The 22921-nt window shown below is 39.8% G+C and overlaps 1 protein-coding gene across 1 annotated transcript in view; it reads left to right on the top strand.

Moving 5' to 3' along the window:
* SMOC1 (SPARC related modular calcium binding 1) overlaps window positions 1-22921 on the top strand; it is a 349454-nt gene that overhangs the window by 261824 nt on the left and 64709 nt on the right. Inside the window, exons 6-7 of the mRNA XM_018552448.1 lie at window positions 7479-7535; window positions 14418-14498. Of these exons, the coding sequence (XP_018407950.1) occupies window positions 7479-7535; window positions 14418-14498 (138 nt within the window). The remainder of the gene's footprint in view (window positions 1-7478; window positions 7536-14417; window positions 14499-22921) is intronic.

Genomic DNA, 22921 nt, shown 5'->3' with positions numbered 1-22921 from the left:
ATAAATTATATAGTTTAAAAATAACCTTATACTGGTAAAAAAAAAAAAAAAAAGGCATATGGATGCATTTGAAAAGAAGTGAGTCAATTACTGACATGCTGATCTTGCCATCCAATCAGATGCAGATAAAACGGTTTAAACTGTTTCCCACGATTTCCCTTTAATCTGACTGGTGTGAAATACTTATCTATCAAATGTGGCAGTAGGAAAATATTCAGTGGCTATAAATGGGTTTTGCTCTGTTGCTGTAAATTATCCTCATGAATTCCCTTGCTGCTATTACTAAACTTATTTTCCTGAAGGCAGTGAGTGACTTAACAGAGATTTCATAGAATTAAGGGTTTTGCTAAGCAGGCAGATCTGTGATCCTTTCTACAGCATAGCCAAGAATCACCCTCCACTGATTTTGGGTTTTAAAGCAAATCGTACCTGTGACTCATCACAACAGTAGCACATGCATATATCTTCTCATAAAATTGCTGGGAGGTCAGCATCCAAGGAGAGCACTTTACTTTGAACAGGATACCCTAGAAACCATCTAGTGATGATCAGATCGGCCACCTTAGCTGTTCTATATCCAGCTAGACATCGTTCGGCCATGGTAGCCATATTTGCCTTGTACACAGTGCAGCTAATGGCATAAAGTGTTATACCATAAAGAGACCCTGTCACCAACTTAAAAAACTGCAGGTAAAGCCCAGAAAAATAAAGTTTTTTTTAAAATACTTAAGTGCAGTTGTTTTTCCTTTTTGATAAATTATCTTTATTTATTTGCAATGTGCCTTTGAACTTGCTAGAAAAGTTGACTATTTTAGAAAGAGTCAATTTCTTAGCACAGCCCCCTCCCTCCTTGTACCTCATAGCCCTCTCCTTTTCTGAAAGTGTCTAATTACACTCTGAGCTGGCACAGCTCCTGAGGCCCTTCCTTCACTTCCCCTCATTATTTTTTGTACCTGTCAGGAAAGGCGCAAAGGGGGAATACTATATAGTGTTATTTGAGCGACAGCAAAGCTACTCCAAAATCTCTAGGAAAAAACAGCAACAGATTCAGTAAAAAATATTTCAAGAAAAACTGTATACAGTAAGATGTGATCAGAAACGTACTGAAAAATAGATTTTGGGTTTACCTAGATTATTAAACCAAACTCCTGATATCAGGTTAGGACTGGGGTCAGGGGGGTATTTGCCTCTTGGGTATGGTGACCATTCGTTCCCGATTTCCGGGGACAGTCCCCAGATTGAGACCATCCCCGGACAAATTATGTCCCTGAGAACATTCAAAAAAAAAATCCCTGGATCCACCGATGAGCGCAGCCTCCCGTCTTCAGACATCTCAACTCTCCCAGACGTTCCGGGAGTCTCCTGCTATAAGATAGCGGCTCCTGGACACCAGGGAGAGAAACATTTTATCCCGGAAAGGTTTACTATGCTCAGAGTAAACCTTTCCCTGCTATCTGTTTTTTGTTGGGTTTTTTTTACATCGGGGCCACTGGCCGCCGTCCATCAGAGAGAAAAAAAAGCATAGGAATGAATAGCTAGGCTTGTATTGGCTATTTCAATTTGCAATAGCCAATAGCAGACTGGCTATTGCACCCACCCACTGCTGCTGTCAATTAGCAGAGGTGTCCCTGAAGTTCTCCATCAGGTCCTCCTCTGCTGATTGACAGCAGATTGACATCGGGGCCACCGGCCGCCGTCAATCAGAGAAAAAAAAACAGCATAGGAATGAATAGCTAGGCTTGTATTGGCTATTTCAATTTGCAATAGCCAATAGCAGACTGGCTATTGCACCCACCCACTGCTGCTGTCAATTAGCAGAGGTGTCTCTGAAGTTCTCCATCAGGTCCTCCTCTGCTGATTGACAGCTGCATAACCTGCTCCGCTCATCATAATCCGAACTCATCATAATCTGCCCGTCATAATCCGCACCACATATCATAATCCAAACTCATCATAATCCACACCGCTAATCCTAATCCACCCGTCATAATCCGCACCGCTCATCGTAATCCGAACTAATCATAATTCACATTGCTCATCATAATCTGCACTAATCATCATAATCCGCACCGCCCATCTGCACTGATCATCATAATCTGCACTGATCATCATAATCTGCACTGAAGATCATAATCTGCACTGATGATCATAATCTGCACTGATGATCATAATCTGCACTGATCATCATAATCCGAACTGATCATCATAATCTCCTCTCATCATAATCTGAACTGATTATTAAAATCAGCACCACTCATCATAATCCGCTCCGCTCAGCTTAATCCGTTCATCATAATCCGCTCCGCTCATCATAATCCGCTCATCATAATCCGTTCCGCTCATCTTAATCCGCTCATCTTAATCCGCTCATCATAATCCGCACCGCTCATCTGAACCGCTCATCATAATCCGCACCGCCCAACAAAATATTCATTGAAACATGTTTTTCTCTATCTTATCTTCTTAACATTTGTTAGTCATATCCCAAAAAATTCTAAGAATAATCCGCTCATCATAATCCGAACTGATCATCAAAATCCGCACCAATCATCATAATCCGCTCCGCTCATCATAATCCGCTCATCATAATTCGCACATCATAATACGCACCGCCCATCATAATCCAAACCGATCATCAAAATCCACACAGCTCATCATAATCCGCATTGCCCAACAAAATATTAATTGAAACATTTTTTTTTCTCTATCTTAACATTTGGTAGTCATATCCCCACAAATTCTAAGAAGTATTTTTTTGTAATCTCATGGACGAAATGTGAGAAATAATGTGTGTGTATGTGTGTGTGTGTATATATAAAGTGTATGCAGTCAATATTTCAGCTCATAGGGTACTTGACAGAAATCTGTCCCTACAGTGAAAAGACCATTTTGTGTTTCCCTCCCAAGCCAAAAGTCCCAGTTCTCCCCTGATTGAAATACATATATGGCAGCTTCTTTACCTTCCATAGTATTTGACATTTTCCACCCTATCCTGAAATTTCTGCAAGTGCATTCTGTCCGCCTGTTAATGGCCCGTTAACACAAATGGGCAAGGCGGCACACTCTTTACAGCCGGTTGCCGTAAGTAAACTTTGTATTTTTTCCTGCTCGCAGGATGCATAAGTGATGTGTATTGCATTACTTCCACTTAAAGTCTGTCATTTCTCTGGCTGCTGTGGTCTAATAGACCATGTCTATTAGACATGACTATGGGGTCTATTCACTAAGCTGCCGTAGGCAGCCGAGTGAACGACCGACCTGAAGCGAAGTGAGCCGAATGCTGTTCGGCTATTCACTTCAGGCTGGTACGGCTGATTCCAGCCATATATCGGCTGAAATGAGCCGTACATCGGGTGGCTTCGTGTCGGCCAAACATGCTCAGCATGTTTGGCCGACCCGAAGTGCAGAGGGAGTTCGACTCAGCCGATCCAACATCTGGATCGGCTAAGCCGAACCTCCGGCAGGCTACTCGCTGCTGTTCGGTTTATTCTTATAGATGCCAAACAGCAGTGAGTAAATAGCCAAATACCACTGCGCGAAAAATAGTTAAAGTAGAAAAAATTAAATAGAAAACGATTGTGCTGAGCTAGCAGTGACAGCTAGCTCCGCCCAACTGTTTTCTATTGGCTGGGCGGTTCTGCTGACGTAAAAAAAAAAAAAAACATTTCGCCTTAGGAATGCATTGCTAGATTCCTATTTGCTATTTCAATTTGCAATAGCCAATAGCAAACTAGCTATTGCACCCACCCTCTGCTGCTGTCAATCACTAGAGGGGACCTGATGGAGAACTGCAGGTCCCCTCTGCTGATTGACAGCAGCAGTGGGCGGGTGCAATAGCTAGTTTGCTATTGGCTATTGCGAATTTAAATAGCCAATAGGAATCTAGCAATGCATTCCTATGACAAAAAAAATGTTTTCCTTTAATCTGACGGCAGCCAACGGTTCGATTTAAAATTTAAAAAAGCAGGGAAAGGTTTACTCTGCTTCATCAAGCTGAGCAAAACTTTCCTTTTAGAAAGTCTCTCTCTCCCCCGGGCGGCCGGGAGCCGCTATCTAATAGCGGGAGACTCCCGGAGCACCCGGGAGAGTTGGGCTGTCTGGAGATCAGTGTCCCTGGTAACCAGGAACGCTGATCTCTCTGCTGTACGGGCTATAGTGAATAGCCCGTACAGCAACCCTTCGGTTCTACTGAACCGAAGGGGTCCTGGGGCCAAAGCTAGCCGAAGGATCAGCCGAAGCTACGGCTAGATCCTTCGGCAGCTTCGTGAATAGACCCCTGTGTCTCTGTCTACATGTCTATGTCTCTGTCTACATGTCTATGTCTCCATAAAGAGGACCTGTGACTGTATATGTGCTACCACATAGGGGGCTTATTAGCCCCCTATATGATAGCAATACAGTTCAGTTGGTGACCTCACGTTTCTGTACTGCAGCTAGTAGCCACTTCCTCCCTTCAGTGTGTGGTTGGTCAATAAAGGAGCAGCAGTACACTGATGAGCTCATCTCTCTGCTCCCTCTTTCTGCCAGTATGTCCTTGTTAACACCTGCTGCCGAGCCTGATTGGCTCAAACTACTGCCTCTCCCTTGCTTAGGCGGTACACTAGTTGTATTTAAAAATGCATTTATAATGAATACATACCTACATTACACAGTCATTTTTTATGTTCCTTTCAGATTTTCACTAGCTTGTTCTATAATTTGTTAATGGGATGCCATATATAGTTTTCTCTCTAGTAACCATCTGTATATGTGATTGTGATGAGGAAATTAATAGGCTGATCAGGGAATGTGATTCGCATCGCTGCATATTAACTGGTAATATAGGTCAGATGACATGCCATATTAAGGAAGCAGAACCTTCATATGTAATGAGCAAGTGTGACTGCCCTCACATCCATATGCTGCTTATTTACAAACTGTACACAGAATCAAGGTTTTTAGAACAGTAACCCACACCGATACAGCTGATCATATGTAAAAATTGTAATAAAAAACAACTAAAACTTCCCTTCCATGTTTGACTTCAGATTTACATGCCTTTTAGCTTTTAGGGAAGGTCCATTAACACAATACTAATCTGTATGGCTATTGTGCAATATTGACATTTTCCCAGAATCTTTTCATTCCCTCATATCTACTAATTTGAAATGCAAATGCAAGTGGAGTGCAGATAAATCCAGAATTTGGTATGGCGGTCTGTCATTAATTTTAATACAGATTTGAAACAAAAATGTGCCATAGTTAAAACTGTAATTACCATTTTGTAAGAAGACTATTGAGAGCTTGGAGACGGTGATCTGCCTAGGACCAGATGATAGTGTCTGGTTCTGGTTATTTTAACATAAATGCCAACTTCAGGTACTGTAGCTTGGCTCATTTTTTAGAGCAAAGTCTTCCAGCAATATGGATGTAATTTCTGATATTAGTATATACCTAAAATCAAAAGCATCATTACTGCAGTAGAAAGGGTCTGTTCTTTCAGTCTGACATTCTTTAATCATTCAACATAATAGAAAAGCAGATGCTGAAGAGCACTGCCCAACTTTTACCTTCCTTTGAGAGACATCACTCTCAAACTTCCATTATAGTTTTCTTTAATGATTCCTCAATGCCTTGTATAAGAAATTGTTTAGAAACATGAGCTGCACTATCCTATCTTCCATTTTAAAGCCTATGTACATAGGCAATTTGTTCATGTACTTGAGGTATGATCCCCATATACACAACAGTGGCAGTCTTTCTAGGTTTTTATCCCTAATTACCTGGGGCATTACAGGGCAGCATTATACGGTGGACTTGTCAGATGCTGGGTTGACTTATCCTTTTGGCAGGCCAGGACAGCCAATAGTTTTCCTCATAGACCTTTGGTCAACAGTTGTTGGGGAAGGCAAGTGTGTTTGAAATAAAATTTATAACAGATGACAAGAAGGTGTGTATTTTAGCCCCACCTCAGATGACCAAAATATCCTCCACTTGAAGAACACTTAAAGCCAGTCTTAGAAGGACAGTTTTCAATTTTATTTCATAATTTCATTGATGATGACCAAGACGATTGCAGTACCATCCACTCGATGCCAGAATGTTGTGGTAGGTGGCTTTATCTATTTGTCATGGAAGGGGAAATATGTATACTCCGTTACACACTTCAAATTTAAAGGGAACTCCAGAAAAAATATAGTAATCACCAAAATAAATATGTAAAGAAAATATGTATATAAAAAGCTGCTTTCCCAAGTCTATTTTTTTGGATGCACAGAGTGAAAGGAAAAACACTTCTGCACAGAACTTGAACCCTGCACTGAGTATTGTGGTTTGTCTCAAGCTGTGGGGTTGATTTGCTAAAGTAACAGATGCTGTTCACCTAGCAAAGTAAGTATTCTTAAAGGAAAGTGTATGTCCACTTTGCAAAGTGAATATTGGTAAATAAGGTGAAAATGTGGTTGTGTGCAAGGAAAAAAACAGGATGGGTATTTAAAATTAAAATATCTCCACCTTAGCTGCTAACCTTCACTTTGCAAAGTGAACCTACACTTTCCAAAGTGAACATTCACTTTGCTAGGTAAACATCCCATATTCCTTTAGTAAATTAACCCAGTTGCCCTGCTTCTGTGTGGTCCTAGTGACACCCTAGCTGTTGCATAAAATACAGCTTGATTTAACATTGGATATACACCCATCTCAATACCTTCATCAAAAAAGCTGATGTAAAGGGATTTATGACATTCAGCTTAGCTAATACTGATATAAGATAATATTACATACATTTTCTGCCAATTGTTATCCCAACTGGAGTTCTCCTTTCATAGTGTGATGGAAATATATGTAAATATTTTAGAATAGTTTTAGAAAGACAACAAAAATGCATTAGTTCATACAAATTGAATCTTCTTTTACATAGTTTAAGAAAAAAATCACAGTATTGTGCTTCATTATATTCTAAAGAGAACCAGTCAGAAATGAGAATTTGTAAAAGATATTTCCATTCTTGAATTTTTATAATAGTGCTTTTTTTACCGGTCAACCCTAGTATTTTGTCCTGTTACTTGTATTTAACTTTTATGTATTCTTTACCCCTCAGAAAATTGTCAGCTCAGTGTCAGGCTGTAAAACCCCAAAATAGTCTTACCTCAGTTATGATCACAGATACTCATAAAACTCTTAAATAGCAAAGTTGTTAAGAGGATCGCATTGAAGTCTTTGTTGATTGACTTTTAGCCCAAAGTGAATGTCAGTTTTCAGCCCTGAGTGGAGGCAGAAGAAGGAACAGCCTCTGTGAAGTGCACAGCATGACAATGAGCTAATACTTCTGCTGTCAGGGGAAGAGAATACATGAGAAAAACAGGAAACACAGTTGTCCTGGTTAAAGTTGCACTTCTGTAACAATTTAAGGTTGGAGATTAAAATTCTAACAACTGTCTAGATAGCATTTACCTCAATAATGGTAGTCTCCTTTCGTTTCTTTCTTACTCTCAATTCAGATGATGGATCCAAGCCAACCCCTACAATGGAGACCCGGCCTGTTTTTGAAGGAGATGGTAAGAGGGCTTTTCATCTTTTCATGGTGTATATACTCTTAGAATATTTTGGTGTGCTTGATATTTGCTTGAGCATTTGAGAAACTGACACATTTATGCTACATGTTAATTAAGCATCAAAGCCCAATTTTTTTTATTTAGTTTTGGATAGAGTGGGGCAGGGGCTGACTGGCAACTTTTAGCCCAGGGGGCAAGTACAACCCAGAGGCCCATGGTGCAGCAACTTGGACCCCCTCCCGCTCTGCCTCTTCCCCGCCTTCTCCCCGCCCCTGTCTGCCACTTTTGCCATCCATGCAACAGTAGTGAATGGTCGGCTGATGTGAGGACTCCTAGTAAGTTCATGAAATGTATTACAGCATCCCCTCACACTTACTTCTTCTTCTCCCCGCGTCCCTGTGTCGATCGTGGATGTGGGCGGGCGGTGAGTGTGAGGCAGCGAGGTGTGGCGTGTGGAGCGTGGATGCTGGTGGGCGGGACATTTAAAAAAATCCTCGGATTTGTTTTTTTTAAAAATGTGTCACCTTACCTGGGTGGTCAGTGGGGGGCTCCTTGGGGGAGGTGTCTGCTGTGGCCGCAGCTGCAGCGGCTCCCTCCCTCCACTGCCTCTATGAAACATGCACTGGGGAAGGTCTTGAATCACAGGTGTTTTAAAACTGTGTTGTCTGCTTTGAAACAGGGTAACATTCTTCATTCTGCAATGAACTTGCAGAACAGCTTTGTCAACCTATGGACAGTGCAGTCTTAGATGGACTTACAATTTCAGATGGACTTTAAGTAAGCAACAAACATAGAAGACAAAAGGAACAAAGCGCCACCTCCTTGTGTGAAATCTTTTTTTAGTTCAATAATAAAAACTGTTATAAATACTCACAATTATAAAATTTCAGTCACACTTGTCAATAAGAGACGGCAAGTCAGTGTCTAAGGAATGTTGCGCTCCGACTTCGTATAAAAAGCTGCCTCCGGTCACATCACCATACCATCTTGCCACCGGCTGCTTTTAGGCTGGATTTACGCATTTCAGGGGCATACCTCCTTCATCAGAATCACAGCTTGCCTTGTCAAAGGTATGCCCCTAAAAACGCGTAAGGGCGCCAAGAGTTAAATCGACTTTTTAAGCAACAAACATAGGATTAAGGATCCATTGACACCTGAACGCAATGTGCAGTGGCACAAGTGTTTTAGTGCAATGAGGTGCATTGCAGCACACTGCATTAGACAGCCCATTTAAGTGAATGGGCTGAAACGCACCTCAGTGCATTCAAAACGTACAGTAGGTCCTGCTGCAGTGCACTTTAACTCATATCGTGTGTTGTGTTGGGCTGAGGAACTCTTTAACACATTTTGGACATTTGTTAGGGTACCATTTAAAACGAATGGCGCTGCAACACACTAACACATAAAGCACGCGTTGTACCACGTGTTAGCACAACACGAATGGTGTGAAGGAACCATAACTCCAGCTACCAGCTAACACTTTTTAGTCAGTTACAGTGGCAGGGTTTTTTTTTTCTTTTGGAAAAAAGGTTTAAACTATTTGAATAAAAGCTAATGATTGTAAGCACCCCTGTTAAATGGTTAGTTCCAACCTCTTTAACCTAGCTTTTCCTCTGTTAAAGGATATGTGACAATCCTTATTGGCATTGGCATGATCAACAGGTAATAAAACAATGTTACAGGAGGCCTGTGTTAATGCTAGTGACAGACTGCAACATATATGTAATTTTGTCCATAATTGAACTTTAAAATATAAATGCAAATAATTGCAAACAGAGATTCAGTAACAGCATAGTGCGTTAAAAAGAAATATGAGGGTCAGTTCACTAATTCACAACCTAGGAGAATGGAGATATCTGAGGTAGAGATTATTTAAGGTGTCCTACGGAAAAAGTACCAATTCATGAGAAACAAAGACTTTCAATTGCTAAATTTGGAAATCATAGGAACCATTCCACACCTTAGCAAAATGTGTGTATGTGTACTAAACATATTAATTTAAAATATATTGTCAGATAAAGTGATGAACAGAATTTAATGAGAAAGCTTAGCATTGCTTTTAAACTTGATTGCTATGTCTCTTTAAATAAAGTTACATAAATCTGTATGTGCTAGTAAGAGTTGAGGTAAGTACCTCATCTGACTCATTTAGCTGTGTGTTGTGAATAGAGTGTAATATCAGCAGATTAGATCATGCAAGCTACCATGATTAGATCATGCAAGCTATTTAGGCTGGTCACAGAATAATAAATCACTGTACGTAAATGGTGGAGAATAATTTCAAGGGAACCACCTGCAAGCTGCAGGAATGTGTATGCTGCTCACAGTGAGTTGGTTGCTCAGTAGCCTGAGATTAGTTTCCTGTGCAGTTTAGGTCCGTATGGCCCATTATACAGCAATATTAAAAACATGTTTGCTTAGCATTAACAATTTAGTCCCTTCTCCTGTCTGCGCTTTTTTTTAAAGCTTACCTTTCATAGTTGTGCAATATTCTCTTGCACAGGCTTGAGGATTTCACTGTATTGCCTTTATTTAATTAAAAATCAAAACAAGCTAATATTGCACTTCGACCATTTTGCATTGGTGGCATCTGGTGTGTATCCTGCTGTTTGCACCTCTTGGTGCTGTTGTGTGCCATTATGCAGTAGCAAAACATGCTAGCCTACCACAGTGGCCTATAACAAAATAATGTGTCAACACTCCCTGAGTGTGCTTGCTTATATATTTGGAGTATTTGTTAAGTAAATTCCAGAATTAGTAGTGCCTGATAGTTATTCCTCTTCACATTTGTGAGTAGTTATTACATTTCTAGGGATATATTTTGTTTGAATCCAGCAAGTCTGTGTAATGAAGATGTCACCTGCCTATCTAGGGTGATTGTGTGTGCTTGTGAGAAATCATGATGGCTTTGTAATGAGACTACGAGCATGCCCAATGAGAATTTCAAATATCATGGGCTCTCTGTGTTACTAAAGCCACTGTCTCTCTTGTACATATGTTTAGAGGTCTGTTTATAAATGGTTTTACACATGATTCACACAACTCTAACCCAAGATTCATACTTTTTTCAAATTGGATTCATTTGGGAAAATGTTTAAATCCTGGGTGAAAGTTGTGGGAACCTTGTGTAAAAACAATTTGAATACACTTCTTAGTATGTCTGATCACATAATTTACATTAAAGATTGTTCTTCACAACTCAGAACAATTAGAAAATCAAAATGAAAGCCTAACTCTAGTTAAAACATTATAGTATGTTAGTATTAGAACCTATATGTGACAGGGTGTCATCAGGACAGGAAATAGGGGAAAACATACCAAAGGAAACATACAATAATCTAAGAGTTTCTAACACTTCCCTACTATATCCCCAAAACGGTTTGACTGGAGTTGGGCTTTAGGGTACTATTGCGTATAAAAAAAAACACTTATTATCACCCCCAAGAACCCCCCACAAAATAATGAAAACTGCTGAAACATTATTGCAAATATTTCACCTTTGTATCTTCTTATTTATCCACATGTGGTATTTATCCTGTCTGTGTTGCTCACAGTCACCAATTTTATTCAACATGGCAGAATACTGCTGAAAGAATGAAAGAATTCTATTGGTGACAGCCAAGTCAACGCAGAATTCATATTTTGTAAATGCTGGTTTTAAAAAACATATTAAGTAAGACAATTACAAAAACACTTTATATTGGCTCTTTTATGCCATGGTGTAAACATGCTTATAACTATTTTGATCTGTACTGGCCACACTGATCAGAATAAAGTGATTGTGCTGCAAAAGCCACAGTATGCACAATTTGTTCACAGCAGTATTTCTGTGTACTGCACAGTCAGCACTACTTTATACATTTCTGCAGGACTCCCTTCCCCCCAATCATTGCATTTCACCTATGGCACAGACAATCACTTCACATATATAATCTCTTCATTTAGAAAGTTGTGATGAACACCTGTTTCTTGTTTGATTTTTTTCACCACCTGATGGTTTCCAAAAGTGACAATGACCCAAGGGTCAGCAATTTCCTGTTCACAGCACATGGACAGGTTCAATCTGCTGCTCAGGAAATAACCTCCCTCCAGTTCAGGTCATGGACTGACATATACAATGCACAATACACAAACAGTTATGTGGCACGGCAGCATAGAGCTAATGGTGTGCTTTAAGGCTGTGTCTTTTAGGCAAATTTTGTTGCTATTCTTTTTGTGTTTATGAGAAATGTTTACTAGTTTAGAGGGTTTTTTTTTTTTTTTTTAAAGAAAACTGTAATTCCCCATTTGTCTTGGACCCAATTCTGTAGTAATAAAAAAGGATTGTCATATCCCGTAATCCCTTTGTAAACACCAGTGGAACCTTTGTCTGTTTGCAGTGGTCAGATGTCTGACCATAATACAATGTTTCTGAAAGCAAAATGAATGTATCCTTTGGTCATCTAACAATTTCAGGGATCACCTCTAGGTGATATCTTTAAATTACAGCTGTGGGTAAACAGAATTGATGGTAGTTACTTCAATTATGGTCAGGACTAACATATGGGACTTTAAAAAATATTTTTCTTTTACTTTAGTCAAGTAAATGTAAAAAAACTGTATTACTAGCATGCATTCTTACTTTTAGCCAGCAGGTAGAGCTTTAGGCTTTTTCTCTGACTTTCACATGTTTGCCAGTTTCTCTTTGCTTCCTGTTGAATCAAATCTGTTGTTTATAGAGCTCAATGACGCATGGTGAAAATTGCTCACACAAGTGCAACTGTCTGAAATGTAATGAGCTTCATGCTGGAGCAAACTTTTGATACTATATCTAAAAATACTTTTAACTCTTGAGTCCAGGCATTCCTCAAGTAACTTTGCTTACAAGCCCTAATGAAGGGGAAGCATGAGAGCCCCTGAAACGCACTGGCTTTCTTATCTTGTTGATTTTTCATAAAGAAATAATTATTCTGGACTCTCTCACCATTGGTCTGGCACCCTTACTGCAATTTACTAAGGTTTAATGAGAGACATCTTGCCTGAAAGAAGATACTACTACTGTTTGTTCTTTAGATAACCCGATAGAGTGTTTGTGTTATGTGTAGCAGATATTAGTATACATTTTGGTGTGTAATTAGTTTATGGGCATTTTTTGTTATTTAATATTTAGATGAGTCACAAAGAGGAGAATTTTTAGTTTTGCTAGTATATTTGTGGTTAAAAAACCTTTAATGGCTATTTAGACAGCACAGCAAGCTTCAAACCCTATTATTACAAAAGGAACCGTATGCTTTATAACAGTTACAAACTGTAACAAACCCTAAGCTTGTTACAGTTAGCCACTACGCAGGTTTTCCACCAGTACCAGAACTTTTGTCAGTCCGCTGTTTTACCAGCACTGGGGGGGGTGTTGGTCCACATCATCTATGAAAGTGAAAATACAGTGTGTTCCAAACTTCCACTGCATGGGAACATAAATCGCAATCTTTCCGCAATCTTTCATTAAGTAGACATTGGTGTATTTAATTATATCATTTACAAAAAGTAGTGGTATTAAAGATGTTAAGGAATCGTGGTTTGCCACTGTAAATTTTTACAATATTAACCAATGAATAATACCAAGGAAAAAGACAGAACCGGATTTAGGTTGTCTTGTTGTCAAATAGAACATGTTTCCCTGAGAAAATATTGGCATGCGTCAGTTTTCTGTAGGCTCATATGTTGTCTTGTGCATGTTCATGTGCTTATCAAGGGGGAAAAAAAGTATTTCCAGTCATCAGAAGGTCTGCTAACATCCGTTTGCAGACCTTCTGATGACTGGACAGACTTTTTTTGGATATGGATGGATCCAACATGTGATCAATTTAAGCATGTTAGTTGTCCAACCTGTTGATTGTGATAATTGCTAGGTCTGTGAAGTTCATTCCTTTGGGCACAGAGTAGACAGTCCAGTTTAGATTGTTCATGGTTCCCAATTGTCCCTTATTTGAAGGGTTTGTCCTTTTGGAATGAAATCACTCTGTCCCTCTTACTTCCTCAGTTGTCCTTCTTTTAAATTTGATGTACAGACCTGTGTAAAAAATGAACTGTTTACCTACCAAAAGTGTTAAATTCTATACTCTTCACCCAACCTCTAAATTATTATTATTATTATTATTATTACCAAAAAGTATTTCTGGCTTTAAAAAAAATTGTGTATTTGTGCCACATACTTTCTAATAAATGGTGCCCCTGACTGTCATCAGAGAATTGGGAGGTATAAGACTATTTAACAATGCACATGGGCAGTAGAAAACAAATATGTTAAATTGTATCTCTAGACAAAACGTTTTTTTGAAGTAGGGAATGATTAGAAACTACCACTGGGTGAATTCACCCTTTGTTTTTGTCGTGGTGACTGAGAAATCCCAAATCCTGGGAAATCCTCCAAAGGGGACAAATGCATATGTCTAAGAGTGGATTTGGCCTCACTTTTTAAAGATTTTTCCTTACTCCCTTTTGTGTCTCCGGCACAGGAGTTAAAGTGAAATTGCCTCAGTTGGTAACCAACAGACAAACAAGAAAAAAAAAACCACTTCACAGGAGTTTAAAGAAACCATTCATATTCCTCTTTCCTTTCTTCCCTCAAGGCTGTACATATTAAGTTCCTCCATTCTCTCTGGTTTACTTGGCAGACCTTGCACCATTTATGTAAGTGGGTCTCCCTAACTGGACACAGTGATGATGATTCTTATATGTTGTAGGCATGACACTTTTGGTATCGATGAATAACACATATTTTAGAAAATAATAAAAGTAGGTTTATTTAGGACTGATAAATATAGATAAATTGATGTTTGAATATATGGTAATGGTTTGGGTTTAGATAGTGAAATAATATATATAATTTATTTTCTTGACTTGCAGATATCACTGCACCAACATTATGGATCAAGCACCTTGTTATCAAGGATGCCAAGTTGAATGGTTCTAGTGTGAGACAGTCTGGTATGTATTCCTCATAATTGAATTTTTTTTGCTGTTTTCTTTTGATCGTTTATATGTTTATACGGTTTAAATTTGTGTTACTTTGTTTTTGTAGTGGTGCATTAAAAATATTTGATTATAGTTATAAGGGGCAAGTTGCAATATAAAGCTTTCACTTTGAGGGATGAGTCACAGAATAAAATTTGCACTTTTTAGTTAGTTATAATTTGTTTGCATATGCTGATTATTTATAAATCATACTGGTTTATCCACTTCATAACACCTCACCTATCCTGTTTGTATCTTCGCCTTCACCAGAGGATCTTGTCCGGCACTGAAGATAACAATTAAAAGTTGACAGGGGTTCTTAGCCTTCCCTAAAAATTAATTGACTTACAATTTATTTGTGCATTTAATTAAAATGGGTGGAGACCCATATTCTATTTTTAGTATATTTGGCATCATGTCTCACTGCAGTACAGTTTTAATAAGCAAATCATTTTTGTGAATCTATTGCAGTTTCGTACTTGGAGATCCTGCCAGTAACATATTTTCTTGTTGTAGGCTGACAGAGCTAAGCCACTGTCTAGCAAATAGCATCAGCATGGTCAGCCTGCCTTGTATACTCTTTCAGTTTTCTGTTGAGCTGCTTATCGTGTCTAGCACAGAAGGCAGCCCAATGACTGCCTGAGGGAGCACACATGGCAAGCTGACAATACTGCTGCAAGTTGCAAGGCAGCTTACTAAAAAAAAAACTGATTTTAGATTTACATACGATTTAAAATGTATGCATATTCATGCCTTTTTTATTTTCTGAGGCTTTAAAATATACTTTTCCTTTACCATCAACAGATTGCCACTGAAGTAGAGTTTGGCAACCATTTAGAAAGTATACCCATTCCTGGTCCTAATTGAAACTGACACTCGCAAAGCCATAAATAACACTGCAGCAGAAGCCAGATAATCCATTTAATGAAAAGGTGCAAAGTACATAAGATGGTGGGTGGGATGATGCAGGCCAATATTCTGCTTCCATCCATTGGCGTTGAAAGCCGCATGTGGCTGTAAAAATAAATGACAGCGTCTTGGCAGGGATTGATGGATAACTGTGAAAGAATTTGTTTTTTCTCCCCTTCTACCTGAAGGAGAGAGAAAACAGATGACTTAAGTAGTGTCAGTGACCTCAGGAGAAACATTTTGGGAATAAATTCAGAATTTGGGAGTAAAACAGAATTGGCCAATAAAACTCTTTTGTATGCCTTTTTGCATATTTACTTAAGCATATACTGTAAATATAATATAAATATTTGAAAACAGAGGCTAAAAATACAAATATATATGTATACTCGTGTCTGGCAGATTAATTCTGACTGCCTGGAGTAACATTTACAAACTCTGGTACAATCTACAGCACTCCCAGACTAGAACAAGTGAGATTAAAATACCATCATTATTAAATCTTCCATAAAAGCAGGGATGGCAAAATAGTAACATTTTGTGTATTTAGGACATTGTGCTCAAGTAGCATTTAAAGTGAAACTAAAAATGCACTTAAAAAGTACCTTAACTATTAACAGGGCTGCCATCAATGGGTACGGCCGATACTCATGTAAGGGGCCCGGGCAGCCTGAGGGGCCCGGGGACCTTACATAGGTATCGGCCGACGGCCATACAGGTGACTGGCAGGATGTGGAGGCAGCCGGGCCCCCGCAGCACCGGAGGAAGCCGGGGCCCGCACACTCCAGATCCTCACCTGGGGTGCTCTGTGCGGGCTTCCAGTGTCCCCCCCCTGTCTCCACTGCAGTGACTGCACATTAGGTTTTTAAAGATGGCCGGTGCAAGTAGCGGCAACCATCTTTAAACCTGGAAAGTGCCCACACTACATTTAATATATGGCCGAAGCGGCAATATATTAAATTAAAATCATTCCCTGGTGGTCGAATGGGGAATCAGTATGATATGCATCTCTTGCTGATGCAGACCATACTGATCGCTCCCTCGTGGTGCCGCTGCTGACTGGCAGGGAGCGATTAGTATGGTCTGCATCAGATGTACCGTTTTAAGGCCTGTTCACACCACTTGCCATTGAAGTGAATGGCGCCGTAGCCACGCCCTCCGGCCGCAATGCGATCGCCCGCACGGGATCGCAGGGCACATTGTGCCTGCGGTCCGGTGCGATCAAAATGCTGCAAGCACTATTTTAACCGCACCGGACTGGACCGCAGGCACAATGTGCCCTGCGATCCTGTGTGGGTCGTGGCTATGGCGCCATTAACTCCAATGGCAGATCTCGGCTTCATCAGCTTCTTTGGGGTCCCTAGGTGACATTAGGGGTCTGAAAGACCCCTGATGTCTCTATAAAGAGGACCTGTCACATTATATTTGCCATTAAATAGGGGACTTGTTAGCCCCCTATGTGATAGCAATAAAGCTGAGTGTAAAAAGACATTTCTAAAAATAAATGAAAAAAATTGCAATTTTTTTAACCACTTGAAGTCCACGGTGTTACACCCCCTTCCTGTCCCGGCCATTTTTCAGTATTCAGCGCTGCAGTACTTTGAATGACATTTATTCCGTCATGCAACGCTGTACTGAAATTCATTTTATACCATTTTTTGGGGACAGATAGAGCTTTCTTTTGGTGGTATTTAATATTTACTATAGTAAGGAAAAATTACCGAAAATTAAAAACAGAAATTGTTTCCCCTATATTAAATGATAAAACATTTATTACCCAATTTTTTGGTAAAATATACAAGACGGGGTCACGTCGGGTAAAAAGACACCAAACATGTCAAGCCTTAAAATTGCGTATGCGCGCGAAACCTCGAAAAAACTACAATACCCAAAATTGGCCATAGGCTTTTTCAAAGCTTTTACCGCTCATCAGTTTAGTGTTATCAGTGATTGATGGCCCTAAAATGATTACAACGTTCGCAGCGTTATGTAACATGTGTAGTGCAATTGACGTTTTCGCACGCTGGCGCATCTGACAGTTACGTTTTTATATGTGCGTATACGTGGGGGTGGGGGACTTTTTAAAAAACTTTTTTATATGTGACTTTTATTTATTTTTTTACTTTTTTTATTTTTTTCACACTTAATGTTATTGCTATCACACGGGGGGATAACAATCCCCCTATATAATAGCAAAGGCACATTGACAGGTCATCTTTATGGAGACATTAGGGGTCTCTAAGACCCCTAATGTCACCTAGGGACCCCCTAAGAAGCTGATGAAGTAGAGATCTGCTCCACCAGCTTCTTCTCTGGCAATAGCAGCCAGATGATTTGACAGGTGAATGTGTAATACATCACTTCCGCATTCACAGTAAGGAGGGAGATCTGCAAGGAGAAAAATGCTGAACTTCCTCCTGACACCATCCCGAGCCGGTCCTGGGCCCGGTAAAACAGCTCTATAGCTGCCAAACAGTGAATGTCAAACAGTCGGTAACGACTCCGCGCGCGAGTAGAGAAAAAAAGCTATCTAATTACGGCAACCCGCCCATGTGAGTTTGCCGTTCGTCCGTTTACGCCAAACGGTTAAGGTCTGCCGCCTCCGTTGTCCATGCACATACAACGCAAACACGTGTTGTATTCGCCTACGTGCAAAAACTAAAATTGCGCCACACAGGTCGCAAATCACTGATCGCGCTAAACTGATGAGCCATAAATGCATTTAAAGCGTCGCCTATGAGAAATTTTGGTTATCGTAGTTTTTTGCGGTTTCACAGATTCACGCAATGTTAAAGCTTAACATGTTTGGTATCTGTTTACCCGATGTGACCTCGTCTTTTATATATTACCAAACAATTGCCATTATATTCTGTTTCTAACATTTAATTTTAGTGTATGTTATCCTAAAAATACTTGTTTGATAAACATTTGCGCAAATATCATGCGACATAAAAAATTTAAACTAATATCTTTATATTCTACAGGGCCTCCGCTTTCAGAAAATATATAATTGTCTGAAGCTTTTTTCTGGCCAAAAATTCAGATTTTATCATGTGTGTGCAAATGTAAGAAATTGCTCCGGACAGCAAGTGGTTAATGAGTGTGTGATTTGTGTGTTTTAATGAGCGTATAAATGTTTGAATATGTGTGTTTCCCTATTTTGCCTAAGGCAGTGATGCTGAACATGTTTTTTTTTTTTTTTGCAATAATTTTTTTATTTTCCAACATAAACATAAAACATACATGGTACAGATATAATGATATTGATGCTGAACATGTTTTAAACCCGAGCGCCCAAACTGCAACGCAATACTAAAGTTATTTTCAATGTTGGCACTTTGAGATAAATTAATTAATTTTGCATTGCAGTTTGGGCGCTCGGGTTCAAAAACGTTCGCCATCACTATCCTAGTCTGACAGCGGCACAGACGAGTGCCCAGAGGTAGTGGGGGAGGGGCCGTAGATACAGGGAGAGCGGACCTACCGCCCCTGTGGCTGCACAAGGGCTCGAGGCTGGGGGGGCCCACTAAGATCTGGTCCCGTGCCCCCCACTGAAAAAATGGTGCCCGCATCTGCCCCTAGTGAGAACTCTTTGGTTTTTAAAGTTTATTGGCACTGGTAAGAAAATGTATCATGTATAGATGCAGATTGGGTTCATGTAAATATCTGGTTGTTGGGGCGACTGTTTACTTTTCTTATATTTTTTTTGTAGATTTTACAACCTGTTTAATTTTGTGTTATGTTTTGTGCATATCTGCTGTATACTAGTCAGATTATATAGTTTGCTGTGGTTTGTAATAGATGTGTGCAGGGCAAAAAAAATTGGTTCAGACGACACAAATGAAAATGAGAAACATTTTTATTTGTTTCGTCAAAGGAAAGTAATTTTAATGCTGTTTTGGATTCAGAAGCAATGAGCCCCCGAATCCGAAACCGCACAAAGAAATTGTAGATCGCGCGGAGGCCGTATCGGCCGCCAGCGTGTTCTGCTCATGCTGCCATTTTGGAGTATATCTTGCTATACACCAAGATGGCGGAACCTGAACATGTGGTCGCTGCCATCTTGGTGTATACCTTGGTGTATACCAGAGTCCAGCGCGTCACTAAGCCGAGAGTCCAGCGCGTCACTAAGCCGAGAGTCCAGCGCGTCACTAAGCCGAGAGTCCAGCGCGTCACTAAGCCGAGAGTCCAGCGCGTCACTAAGCCGAGAGTCTGCTGTATAAATGTATTGCTGGGATTTGTAATCCCACTAAAAGCGGTGCCATTCTGCATTTAAGTTTAAGCTCCTCTGTACAGAGACTGATGTGACTCGCTCAGTGTTCTCTGTACAGCACCACGGTATATGTCAGAGCTATAGAAATGTATAATAATAGTATGTGACTGTGGGAGGACATTAGAATGTAAGCTCTTCTGTGCAGAGACTGATGTGACAAGCTCAGTGTGGCGGCGATGGTGCGGAGGTGGGGCCGGGGCCTAAAGCTGTGTAAGGGGCCCCAAAATTTCTGATGGCTGCCCTGACTATGAACGAAAATGTAGCCTATTTGTGCATGACTCCACTGTAGATCTTCAAATCATCTCTGCATTTGTACTGATACTGTCCTTCCTTCTGGAGGTTGTATACTTTTGTTCCCCATGGTCCCTGTTTATGTTGTAAACTAGCCACCACTCTAAGCTCCCTCCTGTGTTGGACTACAATCTCAATACAAATTAGTAAACTAAAACACATTAGTAAACTAAACGTGAGATTATAGTCCATCACAGGAGTGTCAGCACAAATTCAGAGAAGATTCTATACAGATAAGCAAAATTTTTAGGGCTGGTAATGATTAAAATTTTCGTGTTCGATTAATGGAAAAAAAATGTAATCAATTAATTTCGATTAATTATAACGCACATACAGATCCAACTACATTGGCCTATACACATACAGCACAGCAATGAAGTAATAAAATGAACTAGGATCACACTAATCCAGCACGTTATTAATCTCACGTGCCCCACTAAATATGGCTGCTGCTTAAGTGGGGCAACTCGGAATAATAACGTGCTGGATTAGTGTGATCCTAGTTCATTTTATTACTTCATTGCTGTGCTGTACAGGCCAATGCCTTGGATGGCGCTCGTGCAGAAAGTTTCTTGGGCAAACTCATCGGCCCCAGTAGCTCCTTTGGCTAACAAAGGGGGGAGGAGTCCGGTGACGTCACGGACATCGACGTCACGGGACTCCTCCCCTTTTGTTAGCCATCACATACATCGACGTCACGGGACTCCTCCCCCCTTCCCTTCGTCACGGACATCAACGTCACCGGACTCCTCCCCCTTCCCTTCGTTAGCCGACTAAGCCACCTGGGGAAGGGGGGAGGAGTCCGGTGACGCCGATGTCTGTGACGTCACCGGACCGCCGACGGAACTCCCGGAAGCCGGCGGAGAGGTGAGTGTTTTCATTAGCGATCAAAATAATTTTAATCGATCAAAAAGTTTAACGATTAATCGAGAAATCTTTAATTTCCACAGCCCTAAAAATGTTTGTTAATAGTTAAGTTACATAAGTTACATGAATGCTTTTTTAAGTTTTAACTCCTGAGTTTAGTGTCACTTTAATACTAGAAGGTTGCTGAAATAATAGGACTTTCTAAGGTGCTAATGATGCATTAAAAATATTTGGGGGAATTTATCATTGTAGTCATATTCTGCGACAATAAACCTGTCGCAACACAGAATTTGGCTGCAATGTGCGAGTGAATTATTAATCTAGTGTTAAATGGGTTCATGAATGTGTAGTAGAACAGCAGGTCGCATGTTTATTCATTTTGGTCACAGAGAGCTTTTAGAAGTGCGGCTGCTGAGAGTGGTTTATAAAAGAATATTAGAGACTGACGGAAAAGGAGGGGAACAACAAAGAGAGAAATGAATGAGGATAGGAGAGACAAGAGAGCTGTTTTCCACAAGAAGGTGTTAAATGAGGAGTGAGAAGACTTTTATGACACAATAACACAGTGGGCACTACTTTAAGAAGTTCTCCTGAGGACTTCTTAACATGTGACTGTTCTGTGTATAATTTCAGATGTAGAGGACTATCGCAGATCTGACATAAGTGTATGGATTATGCGCGTCTCTTTGCTATATGTATCCACCTGGTCGCAAATACTTAAGTGTTGTAGCGGTGGTGGAAAAAGGACACAAATGGGGAACACTCATTTTGGCTCATTTAGCATTATTTTATGCAACTTCAAGAAAACATTCACTAAAAAATGTGTCAGTCATTTATGAACAGAACCTGAAAACTAGCTCTGTCATGAAGGGGTTAAATAATATCACTGTAGCTTAGTGGATCAGTTTGAGGTCATAATGTTCTTACAAAACAGTCTTTGGCTTGCGGTAACAATGATGGAATTATGTGGGTTCTCAAATTATGCACAAACATGTAGGGGGTGATTTACTAACCTAAACACACGCACACACTAGGTGCGTGTGATTTTTACACAGCAAAACGTATTTATCAACCAAAAAGTCTCTAAAAGCATATTTCCACTAATGCCATATATGGAAAAATCATGCACATGATGCATATATAATGCTGCTTCACAGTTTAGACAAAAATGGTTAGCTCATGCATTTAAATTCCTGCATTCATCAATGCAAGCAACACAATGTAGAGCTAATTTACACAACATCACCTTGCAATTCATGCAGGGCTTTGCACAACACACCTGCTGGGTGTGTACACACTACAAAGGTGTCTAGATTCCACCAATAGATCATGCTGGGAGGGAACACACTACAGAGGTGTATACTTGTTTGTGGCGTGTTTATAAGGTTAGTAAATCAACCCCGTAGACTCAATGCAAAATAGACAGCACGGTATAATTAAAGCATAACTAAACCCAATAAAAAAATTAATGTTAAGGCTAAAAACATTTTTCAAGTACAGAAAATACAGATTGATCTTTGAGGAACTCAGCGTATTGGTGCCAACCATGGCTCCCTCCATAGATACAGTGGAGGAGTAAGTGTAGCCACCCTTGGACAGATATGCGTTAAGGCAAATCATGATCGGAATGCACAACGAAAAAAAGGAATACAGCAATGCAATGCTAAATTATTTATATCAGTCTAAATACTAGCCGACTATTTTTTTTTTTGAGAATTATATCAGTTTAAACAATGCTACCTTCACACTCAATATGTATAAGCAAATTACCTTTTCTGTGTATCCACTCAATTATTGACTCAAACAGTACAGAGGTTTTGGTTCCACAGAAAAAGTATAAAATCTAAAACATCATTCTTTTTAATCAGTTCAGTCCTTTATTTGTTGAGGCCTCAGAAAGTTGTTTTTTTTGTTTTTTCTTTTGTTTAATGTATGTGTTGTTTTTAATGAATCAAGGAACTGATTAATGAAACTGATAAGGAACTGATTAAAGCATTTTAGATTTTGTATGAATTATACTTTTTATGTGAAAACTAAGGGGGTTATTCACAAAGCT

The sequence above is a fragment of the Nanorana parkeri genome, unplaced genomic scaffold (assembly GCF_000935625.1).
Source record: "Nanorana parkeri isolate BGI_ZX_2015 unplaced genomic scaffold, ASM93562v1 scaffold88, whole genome shotgun sequence".
NCBI classification, from domain to species: Eukaryota; Metazoa; Chordata; class Amphibia; order Anura; family Dicroglossidae; genus Nanorana; species Nanorana parkeri.
Note: the sequence above shows the minus strand (reverse complement) of the source record. Positions and strands in the feature narration are given on the sequence as shown.